The 18,172-nt window shown below is 41.8% G+C and overlaps 1 protein-coding gene across 6 annotated transcripts in view; it reads left to right on the forward strand.

The window, feature by feature from the left end:
* esrrga (estrogen-related receptor gamma a) overlaps positions 1–18,172 on the forward strand; it is a 65,497-nt gene that overhangs the window by 37,761 nt on the left and 9,564 nt on the right. For 4 of the 6 annotated variants that reach the window (XM_030092258.1, XM_030092224.1, XM_030092232.1 and 1 more), the window contains 2 exons: positions 1,667–1,777; positions 4,353–4,535. In XM_030092258.1, coding sequence (XP_029948118.1) covers positions 1,667–1,777; positions 4,353–4,535 — 294 coding nt within the window. The remainder of the gene's footprint in view (positions 1–1,666; positions 1,778–4,352; positions 4,536–18,172) is intronic. The other 2 variants (XM_030092240.1, XM_030092250.1) reach the window with 1 other exon arrangement.

The raw sequence follows: 18,172 nt of genomic DNA on the forward strand, positions 1-18,172 counted from the left end.
TTTCAATTATATCCCATCTCTTCTCCTTTTTCCAACTTAGTTTTTCTAGTTTTTTCTCTTCTCGTCTGATCCAGGAAGGGGCTGAGCTAGCTTCTTGGCCAGCTTATCGAACCACAACTTGCGAGTGTGGGTTAGAGAAACATTGATGTTGTGTGACTGTGTACCTGAGAGAAGAAGAAAAGAGTGGGTGTGTGAGTGGACTCATACCCCCCGGTGTTAAGAGTGTTTTGACCGTTTGGTGACACTGGCCTCCCCACTGTACCTGGACTGTCGGTCCTTCTGTCCACCAATGGCTGTCTGAAGCACTCATGAGTGCATACGCACGCACACACACGCACGCATGCACACACTCACATATGCATGTTATGTTCTGCCACCGAGTCAACAAATGCTAATTATTCTTTCAAAATGTTCATTTTTCATATTTAAAAAAAAAACTGATCAAAAAAACAAAATCTGTAAATCAAACACATGAACATGTTCATCTATATCCGCTCACAGATGCAGGCTCCCTGACATTTTTTTCTTTCCAATACAAATCTGTCCCTTAGCTCTCTTAGGCTTGTTGTCTTCAATGTGGTCAGCACATTTTTCAGAGGATTGAAATCTTTCTGTGTGAGCAGATCTCTCTCTCTCTCTCTCTCTCTCTCTCTCTCTCTCTCTCTCTCTCTCTCTCTCTCTCTCTCTCTCTCTCTCTCTCTCTCTCTCTCTCTCTCTCCTGCTCTCACACTGCTTACCCCTGTCCTCTCTTCCTCCGCTTTGCTCACATCACTTCTCTTGGTCTAATTTATAAAGCAGGATGCAGACATTGTGTTGATATCAGCTTTAATTTAGTTGAACACTGCATTTTAAACGTTTGAGTCTGTTTTTGTGATGTTTTCTGCATGCAGATGAATTTCAAGTCTAATCTGACATACAAACCAACCAAACATAAACTTAGAGAATTATTTCTGAATGAAAACACATTGATGTTTTATTGTAATTCAAGTGTATTGCTGAATGAATGAATGAGTGAATTAATGAATTAAAGAGAGTATGAACACTTTCTGCTACCGTGATGTAAAACATTTAGGCTTTTTTTATTTCCACAACTTTAGTGTTTGAGTTTTGAAACATTTGACAACCTTGGAAGCCCTCCCCTCTTCTCCTTTCCTCTCCTAGCCTCCAGGCTACATGACACCTCTGTCTTCCTTATCCATCTTTAAGTGGTAACCACGGTAACATCCAATCCCCTGAGAGATAGGCCTAATTAAATTAGGACTCCTTTGTGTCAATTAATTAACAAGACAGAGACGGAGACAGCAATAGAGAGACTGAGATTGGGCAAGAGAGTAAAAGAGTCAGAAAGCTAGAGAGAGAGAGAGAGAGAGAGAGAGAGAGAGAGAGAGAGAGAGAGAGAGAGAGTGAGAGAGAAGCCTTTTACTCAAAAGGGTATCACTATTAATCGGCCTGATTTTTGAAATGATTCATTCATTCATTCATTTCAAACATGTCATGTCCCTCCCTTCATATCCTCAGGGGCAGGGAGCATTCCTTCAGTTCTATCCAGGCAGATCTGTGTGTCGCCTTCTGTTTGTCCTAAATGGTCAAAGAAGTCAGTCTTTGTTTATGTGTGTTGAGTATTCTGTACTGAGACACACTTCTTCTGTGTGTCACTTTCTTCCAGGTGTTCGTCTGGACAGGGTTCGCGGTGGAAGACAGAAGTATAAACGCCGGATAGATGCAGACAACAGCCCGTACCTGAACCCACAGCTAGCTCTACCCCCCAAGAAACCATGTGAGTACACAGACACACAAAAACAACTCTGATGGCATGTAAAATTGAGCTTGATGAATTAACGTCAAAACCAGGATTCTGCACCTTGTTCTGTCTTTGTTGACAAGTTGTCCTGCAGAAACTTGTGTCACTGTGTGCAAAATAAAAAACAAAGAACACACAGTGGACAAGACTGAAGGCGAAAAAGAAAAAAGAAAAAAAACACACAACACACAAACAAAATGCTGAAATCCAGTCATGTGTAGGCGGTGCTCCTGCAGTAAGCAGCAGTCACTGTTCAGAGACCATCAGCACATGAAACGGCCTTCCCTTCAATTCCTGTCGTAACGGAAACAGTTGGACAGTAAAAAACATTTCAACACACACACACACGCGCGCACACATATACACACAGCATAGACACAGGGTAGTGAGAAGACCATCTGTTTGGGACCATGTTTATCTCCCTGTTTCTACTGCTACCAGTTTGGGATCATAACATTTTATATGTGTAATATTTCACCATAAAGGTATTCATTTAGCTCCGGCTGGATTGGCTGTGTTTTTTAAAGAATAAAACCATGGCCAAAGCATGATGATTGAAAAATTAACAAGGGGGAGAGGGAGAGCGAGAGAAAGAGAGAGAGAGAGAGAGAGAGAGAGAGGGACACCAGCCAGAACTCTAATCCGGATTAAATCCAATCTGGCAACCACATCAAACTACAGTTAGCTCTCTAGCTAACCGTCTGCTTGCACACATAACACACACACACACACACACACACACACACACACACACACACACACACACACACACTCGCGTACGCAGTGCAGATTGAGCGGTGTTTAGCAGTTTGGTCCCCAAAGCCCATTCTGCTTAAAGCTGGAGCATATTCTACTCTAGGCCAATATGCTGAATGGCTGCACAACAGCTTACTGGGACTTTTGCACTACTAATCATTGAAATGATGGGATAATGTGACCATGTCTTACATAGTGTGTATGTGTGTGTGTGTTGATAATGTATCTTTGTATGCATAAAGCCTTAAGAGCTCCAGGTAACCTTGTTTCCTCACTGACAGGCTTCGTACCTGCACCAGTGAAACAGTTTGCATTTATTCCATAACTTTTTGGTCTTATTATTCTCATCAGGTGCCTGTATTGCCCTTCTTGAGCATAAAATTTGTCTTCACACTTAAAAAACTAAATATATAAGGTTGACAAAGACTTTCAACAGCCTTCCTGTTCTTTCGGGCTCGCACGCAGTCAATACACACACAAAATCTCTCTGTCCCTCTGTCTCCCTCACAGATACACTCGCTCAGCCTATCTATCTGTAGCCCAATCCCCAGCTTCAGCATCCCCATTGATTGTGTGAGAACAGAACAATAGCCCAGGGTTTGGAAATGGGCTTCCATTGATTCTAATTAGGGAAACATTAAATAAGATTTACCCACAGATACTGTGCTGTGACTGGGATTGGTTGGGCTCAAATGACCCTGGAGTTGGACAATGCGTGTGCAGAGACATTCATATATATGTATGTACACACACCACCATCCTCCTGTGAGAATGGGAGTAAGGGCATTGGGGGTGGTGGACACTGTTAGATCAATACACAACTCATCCACACAACTCTGTTTCACTCCCTCCTGGTGTTTATCTCTATCTAGCTGTCGCTCTCTGGACTCTTCCTGTCTGTCTTTTACAATCTGTCCATGGCTCTATTTCTACCTGTCTGTCTTCTCCCATTTTCTCTTTACTAATCTCTCCCTTCCTCCCTCTCTCTCTCTCTCTGTCTTTCTGTCCTTAGCTACTCTCCTGCTCCTCTATCCCCCGTTATTATTCCCATGCTTGATTAGTCAGTGGATTAATTTGGAAGCAGGGTATCAGTCTGTTACTAATGGGCCATAGAGGTCTCATCACCACATGTCACCATTACCAGCTGAGCTGTTTGGCGTCCAGTGTTATCTTTCCCTCCTGTATAAATCAGTGCAGCTTCTTAAAGCTGTGATACAAAGGACAACATTTTGGGCAACTTGGATCACTGGCAGTAATCGCCTTTAATCACACCATGAAACATCTCCTGTCTGGAAACCTTTCAATAACTGTTTGATCTTTTGTCAAGTGCATTTTCACTGCCAATAACTGCATGTTGTATGTGATATATCATTTTAGCTTTGTTCTGTCAGCACAGAATAAGAATATAAGACATTGCTATTCAGTTAGTAGATGCCTATGAATTAACTTTGTACCAGTTATTTAAATACATTATCTATGTTTAATGTTGAATCTGTTGTTTGACAGGTGCAAAAATTTATTTACATTCAAAGCTGTTAGCATATTTGAATAATGTCTGCTGTTTTTCTTTCTTCCGGTATGTCAAATATGTTAATTTAAGCTGTTTTTTCTTTGATGCATGAGTAAATATCTTTAGACATGTGCTTTAGCAGCAGGCCATGTTATCAGAGACTTTGCATATGACCTTTCACAGTTTTTGCTCCGGATAGGTGTGGAACAGCTTGTAGCCAAATATGGCAAAAATTCACCATCTCTCTGTCTCTGTGTCTTTCTCCTTGTCTGGTGGTCATGTCAGTTGCCTTTGGCTGCCTTGCAGATAACAAAATCGTCTCTCACCTGCTGGTGGCCGAGCCAGAGAAGATTTACGCCATGCCTGACCCAACAGTACCAGACAGCGACATCAAGGCCCTGACTACGCTGTGTGACCTGGCGGACAGAGAGCTGGTGGTCAACATTGGTTGGGCCAAACACATCCCAGGTAGGGGGGAAAAAAATGCTGAACCCTGACTCTGACACCAGCTTTAATCTGAATCCATGTAGAGATGCATGCGCTTACAGCACATAAATCTTTCTGATTTCAGTATAGTAAATCTTTCATACTCACATACAGCATGCGGATGCACTATATATGCATTGTTTATTTGCCCGAGAAAGTTAAAGGTTGGGATCAGCTCTTCCGGCTGCAGTTCAGGCTGACTTACATAATGCACACAGGTGTTAAGATGTCACCTTTAACCCTAATCCGTGAACTCAGACAGTGTGAACTATTGACTTCTCCAACTGACCAATCCTCACTGGTGTCACAACCCTGCACACAAGCACACACACACACACACACACACACACACACACACACACACAGCAGTGGACATTTTTCAAGCTTACTATGTACGGTATTTGCACTGACTTTGCCCTTGAAAAATTTGTGCTTGTGTTAAAAACCTCTTTCATGAAAATGTCACACAGATATTTAATAAGCTGTAATATCTTGGTTCCATAGTCTACAGCGTTCTTTGGACATCCTTACAAAGAGTACCATGTATGTACTTTTTGTGTTGTTTTGTGGTTATGTTAAAGATTTATAGGACACAGATGAGTCGCAATTGTTGCATCAAGCAATGCAGAAATTTACATAGCATTTCCAGTAATTTTATTATGGCAAGAAATTTAAATTACTGAGATTAGAAAGTGATTAGATGAGTTTAATTAGAATACAATAAAAACATCACATCCAATAATGAAGCTGGTTGCACTGCTCCTGATTTATTCAGGAGACTGTTTTAGACAACAGCACATCTGTGTCCCTCTACAGGTCCATCGCTGAAAGAGAAGAATTTAATCTAATCTTCTTAAACTAACCCATTTTCTCTCCTAATCTGATCAAAGTTTGATCTGGACTACAAGATCACAAAATTAACATAATGGCAGAGCCAAAAAATTCAAGCATTAGAGTGGGGGGAATAACACAGAGTTTGACAAATGCATTCAGGCCCTCGAAAATGAAATGAAAAGGAAAAAGAGGAAGGAGACGTATGAGAGGAAGAGATGAGAACTCTAATCTGGTTTTGGTCTTAGTGACTGAGCCTGCTGTGACAGCACAGAGGAGGGAAGAGCAGTGTCTCAGATTAACACAGATTAGCGTAAAGATTAGTTCCATTGTCAGCTGGAAATATGGTTATGGAATGGAATAGAATGGAATAGAATAGAATAGAATAGAATAGAATAGAATAGAATAGCTATAGTTTAAATGGTATAAGGGGTTGTAAAAGTATAAGGGGAAACACCAGATTAGAGACGTAAATACCACTCAGTCATGCTGCATAAATCTATAACAATAAAGGCAGTGGTGTGGGATAACAGGGTTTCCAAATGATATGTATATAATATCAATAAATCCAAAAATAACTGTGAGAAAGAGAAAAACAAGAAGGAGACAGATAGAGGGGGATGTGGATATACATTACTTCTTGTTAGTGTATTGATCTACGTGCTTCTATATGGACAATAAGCAGACATACATATTGATTCATACATAAAATATAGCTCTTTGAAATTTGTTTTTCTTTTTTAAGACAATACTTGGTCTCACTGTAATTATGTTTCCTGTATGTTCATATTGCTTATCAGTAACCCTTCACTTATTTTTTTTTCCTTCCTGCCTCACCTCTGTGCCTCCCCACTCTGTGTCACATGGACACATTCACAAAAACAAAAATCATTCAATATACACACATTCATACATTGATTTATTTATTTTTATTTTTTGCCTACAATGTTGGCCACCGAAGGAACCAAGTTGGCCAGGTTATGTGCCGGCTGTGTGCGTACGTTTGTGTGTGTGTGCTTGTTTGCTTGTGTGTGTGTGCGGCTTCCCTTCTGAAGGGAGCGAAGCGCAACGATTGCAAGGCGGAGGAGGGAAGATGGTGTGATTAGATGAATGAAGAAGGCAATCCACTGCTCACAGAGAAAGATAGAACTCTTCATCTTCCCAGTGGTTGTCTGTCCTTGTGTGTGCAATGCGAGCACCTTATGAAATCCTCAGTGTTTACAACACTGAGCACTGATCTAGTGCTCACACCGGCCACGCACACACACACGTAGACACACAAAGTGATCTACTGTTCACTCATGGTGGAAAGGATTGTCAAAAAGAAATACGCCTCTTCAACATTCTTTATCAGCCTCTGACACACACACACATGCACACACACGCACACACACACACACACACATACAATAGGGTACAATAGACCTGTTAACCTTTTTGCAGCCATCTTGTTTCACATCTTGTTGTGTGTGTGCGCGATGACAATGTGCTGCGTGTACATGTGGATTCACACAAGAACGAGACTTTGCTCGCTATGGTACAGTAATTTTTTTAATCAAATTGATGGAGAGAGACAGAAAGACAAAGAGGGAAAAAGACAGCAGCTGAGAGAGGGGAGGTGAAGCCAATTTATGCTTCATGATATGGCTGCGCAGGGCTGCGTGCACACACCGACGCGCACACACGCGCACACAAAGCCTGCTAACAGTGGTAACAACGTGTCAAGGCGAGCGCCAGGCAGCTAATTTGAAGTCATTAGATGTCTGCCGTACTGGCAACAATTTGTTACGCTCTCACACGCGCAAACACACACACAAAAACACATTTCATGCACACACTGAGTTAAGAGCCGTCTGCGGATAGCGAGGAGCCTAAATTGTAAACTAATTTAAACATCACTCAGCGTTAGAGAGGCTGCCTGCAAGACAGGCCCCCGGATAACAAGGCGAGTGTGTGCGCGCCTGTGTGTGTGTGTATGCGTGTGGGTGTGTGTGTTGCCAACCATGTTCACTACACACAGTCACCCAACCTTAGAGATTCTTGAAAACACACACACACACACACAGACTCATATCTCTTTGATTGGTTCTTTTATTCTAACACTTCTATGTGTGCGTGCACGCTCATTTCCATACTGATATGGCCTTATGCAAACATTTGATATGTCATTAGGAGAGGAAAATGAGGTTTCAGACACAGTGCACGTCGCCTTCCCCAGAAGGAATCGCACATGTGTGCTCCACACATGCACGTGTGTGTCAGTGCAAATACATAAACATAGAGAAGTCAAACAAACCTTTTGAGTGTGGGCAGTGCACAGACAAGTAACCATGCACGGACATTTGTGCTCACACACAGCATATGTGACAGTGAACTGTCAGCCTGTGGAAATTATGGGTGTGTGGGAATATCAAAAGGCCTTAGTGTGCAACAATATGGATTAGTAAAGAGAAAATCTCATTTTAATCGCACTCAAAGAGACAACTCCAGACGCATATTAGGTTACATGTCATCAAGAGGTGTGTGTGTATGTGTGTGCTTGCTTGCGCATGTGTGTGTGTTTGAAACAAGTAGAAGAGCGGTCAGGTGAGAAGAGTAGAAGAACAGCAAATATTTAAACAGGAGTGAATGAGAGAGTGAGTTAAAGAAGAAAGACCATTCAAAATGAGCCATTTATCTGTCCGTAGAATTAGTCTTTTCATCCCCCCCCCTCTCTCTCTCTCTCTCTCTCTCTCTCTCTCCCTCTCTCTCTTCCTCCATAATAACTAAATGACTACCGGGCAGTCATACTAGAAGCTCTTATCTAGACTTGCGGACACAAAAGAGAAAGACAGACAGGCGAGCACTTGACTTGACGAAAGAACGGGGAATGAACAAATGAATGAATCAACGAATGAGAGCCAGAACCTATAACACAGTCTATTTTACCAGAACCGGGGGCCTTGCCATTAGTGCCTTTTTTTAAAACCCCCATCCTCTGTTCTTTCTTTATTCAAGAAAGAAATTGCTCTTGGGCCACCCCCCCACCCCCCCACCTTTCCTTCTGCTATTCACATGCTTCCCTATCTCCTCTTACTTGCTCTTTTTTTTCTGTCCCTTCCTCACTTTTTTTTTCCCCTCCCCTTTCAATTTTGACACTCAGGATAAGCGCTCTATGTGTCGGCAGTAACGTAGCATGATTGAGCTGTAAAAAAAATGGGGGGATAGGAGGTGGAGGGGTGTAGCAGTCGGGCCATTCATTTAAGTGGTCTTTATGGAGATACGGGAAAAGGAGTTTTGGTGGAGCTGATGGGATAACAGGTGAGAAACAAAGCCCTCCTGCCTCATGTCCTGCATACCTTCTTCTGTTTATATCATTCACTCAGTTAAAGCACATGTTTTATTATTATTTCTCATGCAACAACGTAGAGGTTTTTGATGAATAACCTCATAAAATATAATTTATTAATCCAAGGTTTGTCTTGAACAACTCCTGCATCCAATGAGAACGCATAAAATTCTGTCTTATAAGCACTAATGACACCTACTAATACTTGAAAAGTGGATATTCATCAGTGGGAGGAAACACTTCCAATATATAGAAACATTTTCACATACAACATGCGATAACTGAATGTTTTCAATTCGTTACGGAATATAATCAAAACCCAGCAGCAGCGACAGCATCAGCACGTCCTCTGCTGTTAATACTGCTGGTAAATATCTGACACTGTTCATCCTACTGGCACCATTTGCTTCATTGTAAAACCTGCTATTACTGTCATCGTTAAATGCTCACCTTCTCATGCATTTTTCCACATGAAAATCGATAATATAACAAATAAAGCACAGAATCGTTAAGCAGAATCGAAAATTTTATCGGAATCGTTAAAATCTCATCAGTTTTCATCCCTATCGATACTCCTCTAGAAGTATCTCGAGCATTAAGCAAATTGTACCCTCAAATAGAAAATGCCATCCTGTTTGCAATGTTTTTTTTTTCTTTTTTTTTTGGTGAAGGGTTAACATTTTCAACTTAAAAATCATCTAAATGTTGTATTTTTATATTCAATCTATGCTTTTTAATGTTAAGGATGTAGTAAATTGGCAACAATGTGGTGTGAAACAGTGCGGACAATTTCAACAACAAGAAAAAGACGATGAAAAGAGAATTGAAAGCAAGGCTGTCACATATGTAACCTCAGCATAACCCCGATGGTCCCAAAGAGCCCTTAACATAATACAATTTTGACCTGATGGGTAAATATCCCCCATCTTTCTCTCTCTGTCTCTATCCCTCTCTCCCTCCTCTTTCTCCCTCACGCTGACCTGACCTCACCTCACCTCCCACCCTCTCTCTCCATGGTATCCTTAACCTCTTCATTATCAAGTCAACCTCATCTCTCATACACTATTCCATCCCACGCCCCTCATGGTCTCAGCCAGCCACGGCATACCCCCCCTCCCCATGATTTTGTGTATGTCTCTGTAGATCCAGTGAACACTGCTTTATCCAGTAGTCAGTTCTGGAAACAGCGATCAGTTCACAGAGAAGCCTCCATTGAAGCCTTTGTGTGTCACTTACTTGTGGTTTCCGACTGAAAGCCTCCCCTCTTCCTGCTGTTGTTCCCCTGTGTTTCTTCTCTTATGGACATGTTATAAATGGTTTTCACTTAGAGATTTAGTCGACCAGTCAAGCAGTTAGCCATTCACACTGCCAGTCAGTCTGTTAGTTAACCAATCAGTCAGCCAGGTAACTACACAGCCAGTCAATCAACCAGAAAGGCAGCCAGTAGTCAGCAGATATTGATTAATAGAAGTGTCCTGCTCCTTTTAGCAAATCAAATGTTGAGTCTCAGCAGCCAAGAGGAACTTACACACACACACACACACACACACACACACACACACACACACACACACACACACACACGCTTCAGAATTGATACTCACATCTTTATATGTGAAAGCGCAGTTCACAATGCGCTCCAAGAGATGCTGAACAGTATTGTGTGTGTGTGTGTGTGTGTGTGTGTGTGTGTGCGTGCGTGCGTGCGTGCGTGCATGCTCTTGTGCGGATTGGTGATGATGTCTCGTCACACTGCTCTTCATTGAGTCGGTGATGTCAACAATCTGTAAAGAGGTTGTTGGGCTTTGTAACCAAAAGTGATAAATCACCAAGAAGACGCCTCACACCAGCACTCGTACACACTGTGCTCCCTCTGTTGTTGAATCAGTGGGGACTGTCAACGTGAAACTTTCGAAACCACATCATCATCATTACGCCCTTATGTCCTAATTTCCTGCCTCCTTCCGGTGTTTTTCAACGTGTTCCGCTCACCTCATCTTTTGGTGTGTCTCCCTCTCAAAGCCGTTACAGCCTGGATTAAAATGACATGAAAACGCACAAAGAGAAACACGCGTGGACGTTCACACCGATGCACAAGCAGATTTGCCCCCATTCTGTCGAATAAGGCTAGTTCACTTTGACAGTCACAGCATGCTGGGTGCATACTTAACACAAAAAGACTACATGAAAAATGCAGAGCGGATACATAGATGCGCACCTGTGGCACAGTTAATCCCCAGATTAAAGTTTGAATCTTAATTTCTTCATTGTTCTAATCTGTCGAAAATGTGTGATTTCTGCATGGAACATCAATGCCATCGTTATTGATGACCAAATCAGGGATGTTAATCGTGTCAAATTTTTTTTCAATTTTCTCCTCTTGCCAAAAACGTTTTGTTTAATGTGATAATTTGCTTCTTTCCATTCTGTATTCTGTCATAAAACTAAAAACATTATTCTAAAATAATTTCGGTCAGAATCCGTCAGTCAAATTTGTCTTGCCATTGCCTTGGCCAGTTTTTGTACATTTCTCTGCTGTACGTACCTTCCTGTGTGTGTGTGTGTGTGTGTGTGTGTGTGTGTGTGTGTTTCCAGTCCCTGTTGATTCTCTCTGAGCACTATTGGGCGTGTTTGATTTCCATTTCTGCTCATCCCTGAGCTGGATAACACATTTAGAGGCTAAGGTCTGAGCTTTAAGGGTGTGTGTTTGCTTCTGTGTGACTGTGAGGGTGTTTGCCTGTATCATTGTACACATTCATGCAAAAGAGATATCTTATTTTCCATTTCACCACCACAATTTCCTCTTGCAGCCCGTACAAACAAACACATCCCTGTTTGCAGATGAAAACAAATATTGATGAAATCAAATTAGAAAAAGAATATTTGATATCTGAGCTTAATGTTTGGATTAAGTTGGGCTCTTTTTTATTGGATTAAGCCTGTGCCTTTTGGAGGCTTGTCATTAATATGAGAAAACAAAGGAGGGAAAACATTTTCCTTTTTCTGTGCATGGCTTTCTGTCTTTGTTGCTTGTTCCTGTATTTACTTTTTGTCTCTGCATCTTGCTGTATTGTGTTTATTGTATGGTCTGATCCCCATGCAGCGATGAATAATATGGAGAAAATCTGAAAAAAAAGTTTTACAGTTAATCTTGCAAATCATTGAACAAATCATTTAGCAAAATTGTGACAATTATGCATTTTCTGGCTTGGACATCTCTGGATGTAGGCAAGATTAACAGGTGGATGTTACTGACAGCGCAACACAAATCTAAACTCACTTGCTTTGTTCTGTCTTCACTGCGTTGGCAGCTTCTCCTTGAGGATGTGATTGTGTTGACAAACTCACAAACCTGGAGGTGGCTACTTTGAAAACATCTAGACAGACACTGATATTACCTTTATCAGGTCACACTTGTGTCATGACACACACCTTATGCCTTCAGAGGAAAGCAACCTGACACATATCAACACATACACACGCACACGCACTCACACACACGTATACACACACACACACACAAACCTTTGCCTCACACATGGACCAGCTGTTGATGTCACTGCATCCACATGTGTCACACAACATCAGGCATGAATTCAAAAAACAAACGTGATACAGGCAGTACTCGAGGAAGAGTCAAACCAAACAAAAAATAAATAATATAGCTTCACAGTGAGGAGTTGCCTGTTTTTAAAAGTTGTATCTGACTTTTTTTCCCCTCATTAGATTTTTATGATTTGTCTGGTTGAAAGTAATTTTAATAATTTTGACTGTATTAAGATGGTTATGAATTTGTTCAGTGGATGGATGTGTTTCAGTTCAAGTAAAAAAAGTGACAAAAAAACAACACAAATATTGAAGTCTTGAGATTTGTGCTCAGCAGCCCATTGCTGTTTTTCTTATTAGTTTGATTACATTTGCAAATCAAATTCATTTGTCTATCAGCCTTTGAGACACAGACTGCAATCTGAGTACACCGACTAATCTGCATCAAATAATGGCTCATCCACACACACACACACACACACACACACACACACACACATCCACTCGCGCACAAACGCACAGATACGTGCACACAGCACACATATGCATGAAGCTGCATATATAATAATGCACACCAACCCGTGTATACAAACACTCATAATATGCGCACACCCATCTGCAAACCATGACACACTTCCAAAAAGCAACGTGCACACTCTTATAAAGAGGCACTAACACAGTGCACACAATCGCACACATACACAGACGTGCACAATTTTATAATATGTGAAATCAGACGAGCAGTAACAAATAAATCAGCACACCATCTGAGCCCATCATCATCTAAGTCATTACTAGCAAACAGTCAGCTTTTACTACTTTCAATTTGCTTCCGTGTGTGTGTGTGTGTGTGTGTGTGTGTGTGTGTGTGTGTGTGTGTGTGTGTGTGTGTGTGTGTGCGTGCGTGTGCGTGTGCGTGCGTGTGCGTGTGTGTGTGTCCATGTATATCTGTGAGGGATGATGTGATGTGATATGATATGATATGATATGCTGGCGGGACATAAAGATAGATGATCATAATTACGCACAGGCCAAACTCCATTTCAAATCATCATCATCCTATTCTATCTATTGGAGCACACACACACACACACGCACGCACGCATGCATGCACGCACGCACGCAGGCACGCACACAAATGCACACCCAATATAGAGTTCACACACATTTAGAGATTCACAGATGTCCCACCCATGTCCACACACACAGACACACACACACACCCACACACACACCACACCTATGCATGCTGCAAATCTTGTGGAAGGAGGGACAGCCTTGTCGGGGCATCACATTATTCTATCGGTTCATGCAAAGTTCACAGACAGGCATGAAATAGTCTGTCTCCCTGTCTACGTCCTCTCTCCTTCCGTTTATCAATCTATCTTCCCTCCTGATTTCTGTTTCTATCTTTGTGTTTGTCCTTTTTTTTGTCTCTTTCCTCATTTTATTTGCTCTCTTTAGACACTTGCTCCCTCTTCCCAGTACTGCTTCTCCCACACTCCCTTCTCAAACCCAGATTCTGTCTTTCTTCCTCTCAGCTTTCCCTCTCTTTCTCCACTTTTGTTTTTATTTCTTACTCTTCATTGGTCCATGTCTTGCTTCTCGTCTGCCCTAGTGTTTTATGCACTTTTTTGTCCTCCCATTCTCTCTCTCCCTCTCCTTTCCATCCTCCATCCATCGTTCTTAAATAACAGACCAGAGGATTCATCCTTTCCATCAGGGAATAAGCAGGTGGGAAAATAGGATTGGAGCATGCCTGTCACCAGCTGAGGACGACTTATTGCCTACACACACAATACACACACACACTCATATACAAAAGAAGCATGCTGCTTTGCAGCAACAGTTGAAATCTGCCCTGCGTTGAGAAGGAATGTAAATTAATACTGTCTTGTGGTGAAAATACAAAAATAATTCTCATTTTCTAAATTAATTATTTGTAACGAATGTGTGAAAAGAATGAATACCAACTACTACATTTGCTTCCAAAGTCTAACTTTACCTAACAAAACAGAGCATAAAATAGATTTCCTACAAAACATAAGGATGACATTCTAGCAGCACTATAGGACTATCACTGCTCAAGCTCTCAAACTTTTACCTTCATGTATGTTTTTGTTTCATTTATTTCCAGTGTTGCAGCCTCCACTCACATGCTTTACACCGCTTGTTCCTTTAGTGGCAGACTTACATGTCGATCACCTCCTGCCGTGGCCTGTGGTCTCAGGACTGCTCTGTGCATTCAAATGAAGACAAAGAGCACACAAACACACAGCAGTAATAATATGTGTGTTTTTGTCTCTATTTAAAGTTGACGGGATGCTTCATCTGCTGGCTGCCATCACAGCTGGCGGCCTTATTGTCTCGGTCAGACCAGTGTGTGTGTGCGCGTGCACATGCACATGCATGCATTTGGGTTTCTACAGTTTGTTCCCGTGTTAGTCCATCAGTGCACATCTTTATACCTATACAAGTCACTCTTACTCAAGCAAATGGAATCATGTTTGTTTTGTTTGTATTTATCCACCACATACACACATTTGAATATGTGCATATGCTTGTGTGTATTGAGTGTATGTGTGGGTGCTGTCCATCAAGCCACACACAGAGCCGTACCAAACCATTGGCTTGGTTGCTGATGATGACATATGAGTTCCTGGCCTTGGTAATGGCTGTTAAATCTCATAATTACACGCTTCTTTATTGCAATGCATAATGACCCCGCAGCACTATTGGACAATTAATTAAGATTTTCAGCCCAGGCTTTTTCAGACCCAGATGAGGAGGTGGAATGAGGTCTAATGTTCTTGTCTTCGAGCTACGACATTAAGGCATGGCGCTGTAGGAAAGAAGGCCGTCTCTCTGTGTGCATTCCTTTTCATCTTCCTTTCAGTCTGTTTATGTCTGCCTCCCTTCATTCTCTGTGTTCTGCCCATTGCTTCAATTGCTGAGTCCTTCCTCTCGGTGCTTGTCCTCGAGGATGATATTGGAGACCCTAGCAGTAATCGGTGAATGGCAAATTAATCCCTGTGGAGTTTCGGTGGTCCTCACTCTATGGAAAGCTACGAGGGATTAAGAAGATAGAATCAACACAGCCTCATAATCTCATATACAGACACCAGCACCATTGGGTTTTGTTTTAAAGACATAATGAGCAAGTTTCTGCTTATACATCAGTAGTGTTTTACAGGAAAAAGAAAATAAACTGAGCTTCGTTCCCATTCCACAATTCATTTCTTTTAAACTGTGCTTTAATTATCACCCCTTCTTTTCCGAGAGTTTAAACAGCGTCATCACTGAAAACAGGAATACCTCAGTAGTCTAAAGAGCCAAGCTGCCCAATTGTTGTTACCACAGCCGAGGATTAAGTTTATTTCCAGTGTGTCGCTGCACATTGTTTTGAAAAGGTAATCCACTAAAAGATCAATAGACTGTCCCAACCCAGTTAATTGAACAAGCTGACAAAATAAATTCATCACACACCACATAGCTAGATAGATAGATAGTGTTTTTGTTGTCCTCTATGTGTAATCTACCTCTAGGTTCGTAGTGATATTGATGTTCTAAAAGAGATTTCCAATCAATCACATCTTTTTTGGAATACAGCTTTCATTAAAGTCAGTACATTCCGAAGGACTTTAGACAAAAAGACAATCCCAAACAAGCAAGGGCGAAAATCTGCAAAATACACAAATAGAGTTCAGTAGAATTATTGCCGATGGGAGACGTGGGAGCTTTACATGTTGTACGAGTTGGACCCAATTAGTGGCTCTTTTCTCCTCCTCAGTTGTCTTTAAACCTTATGTGCTTGTTTTTTCCTGAAAGTGTCGGTCAACAGTGTTCGGTTTGGGCGTTTTATGTATATGTGTGTGAGAGAGATGGACAGGCGGTGTTGGTGTGTAAGCTGCTCAGCTGTGTGTACACATGGTTAATTCCCCTGACATATTTGCGTGTGCACACACACACACACACACACACACTGGTCATTCCTGCCTGCATCAGCATTATATTGATGGGAGAAAGGGCAGGGATGCAAAGATAGAGGATAAGAGGAAGATAGATGAACTGAGCGAGAGAAAAAGTGAAGAAAAAGACCAAATGAAGAGCAACACTAGACAATAAAGTGTAAAGTTCACCACGGTTAATTTCACCAAGAAATTCACAGGCAGAGCTGTGCGTTGTCACTCCAGGAGCACTCTTGACTCTATATGAAGTCAAGACGACAGGGCCCCAGTGGAACTTGCATTCCCACACACACACACCCACACACTCCTTGACACAGCCCTAGAGGAACTCGAAGTATGTAATTAAAATGTAAATATTGATATTTTATTATTTGAAATTGCTCCAGCGCAATGCTCTTAATGTCACTCCATCTGTTGTCTCCACGGAGAGTTGAGGTTGCCCTCAATGACCAGCTGCCCCCACCACGGCAACTCCTCCACGGCGACAGCTACAACACTCCGCAACCACCACTGTGTCGCCACGTTCCAGTTTTAGGTCCAATTAACTGTTAAATATTAGCGCCTGCACACACAGAGGCAAAGCTCAGGACACACATACACACAAAGAATACCACACACAATCTGCCTGCACTCCTCTGTCTCTTGCACACACACACACACATGCACGCGCACTCACACATACACAGACACACACATGCAAGCATGCACGCTCACAGAGCACTCATCTCCACTACAGCACTGGGAAGATTTTAAGTGTTAATCTTGCAGTGCTGCTGATGGTGTCTAATGTATGCAATTAACAGTCAGCCAGGGCTGAGGGTTTGGTAATTAGCTGGCTGTTCACACTGATTAGAGGCTACCGCAACCCTATGACTGCTCTACTCTCCCCCAGGCCGCGCTGAGAAAAAGGGGGATGTGGTGGAGCAAGAGGGGGAAGAGAAAAGAAATGGAACAAAAAAGATATTTTAGCCCACAATGTAAGAGGGGGTGAAGGTGAAGGTGATTCTACTTGTTTGTGTGTATAAAATGCAACGTATTAAAGAAATAATATTGAATACATTAATTTCTGTTCTAATTTTGTTAGATTCTATCTACTTTTGATGTTGCAAATAATTATTTCAGTCCCAGGCCGTAGCTCTGCATACTAAATTCTTCCTCAGTAAGTTCTTTTGTATTTACTCGTCATCAGTTAGTACATGAACTGAGGTTTTGCCATCCTTGTAGTTTGACCGCAGTCATCTGCTTTAGCCGTGCTGTTGGTGCAGTGGTTGCAAAGGCCTCAGCTTGCTTAGTCAAATGTAGCATTAATACATAAATTGCTAATTCAAGTGGTTTTAATTTTATTGGATGTTTTGATAAAGATCAAATTATTTTTCTACTGCCCCAAAATGTAAGATATTGCTGCACATTTACACAAACATAATTGCTTGCTGTTTAGTGAATAGGACAGTTATTTTCCTAACCCACTCTGCTTTTTTTTTTTCTTACAAGAATTGTGATTATTCATTGCATTTTTTTTTTGTCTGTTAAAGACATAACTCAGTTGACTTTCACTTAGTGTGAGATTTATTCATGATGGGTTTTCTCATCTCTGTGGCTATACACATACAAGTGTATTTGCAGGTAAGTGGATGTATGTTGTTTCGTTTGCGTCTTTAAACCTTTCTAAATTAGCTGGTTCTGTGAGTGGATTTGCTTCCATCTCATTGCGCATCTCTGTGTAATTGGGTCAGCTGGTGGATGTGTGTGTGTGTGTGTGTGTGTGTGTCTGTGTGTTAAGTGTGTGTGTGTCTGTGTGTGTGTGTGTGTGTGTGTGTGTGTGTGTGTGTGTGTGTGTGTGTGTGTGTGTGTGTGTGTGTGTGTCTGCGTGCGTGCGTGCGTGCGTGCGTGCGTGCGTGCGTGCGTGTGCGACCGTGCGTGTTGTTTCAGCTTGGCCAAAGCCATCA

Source organism: Salarias fasciatus, chromosome 1, assembly GCF_902148845.1.
Source record: "Salarias fasciatus chromosome 1, fSalaFa1.1, whole genome shotgun sequence".
In the NCBI taxonomy this organism is placed as follows: Eukaryota; Metazoa; Chordata; class Actinopteri; order Blenniiformes; family Blenniidae; genus Salarias; species Salarias fasciatus.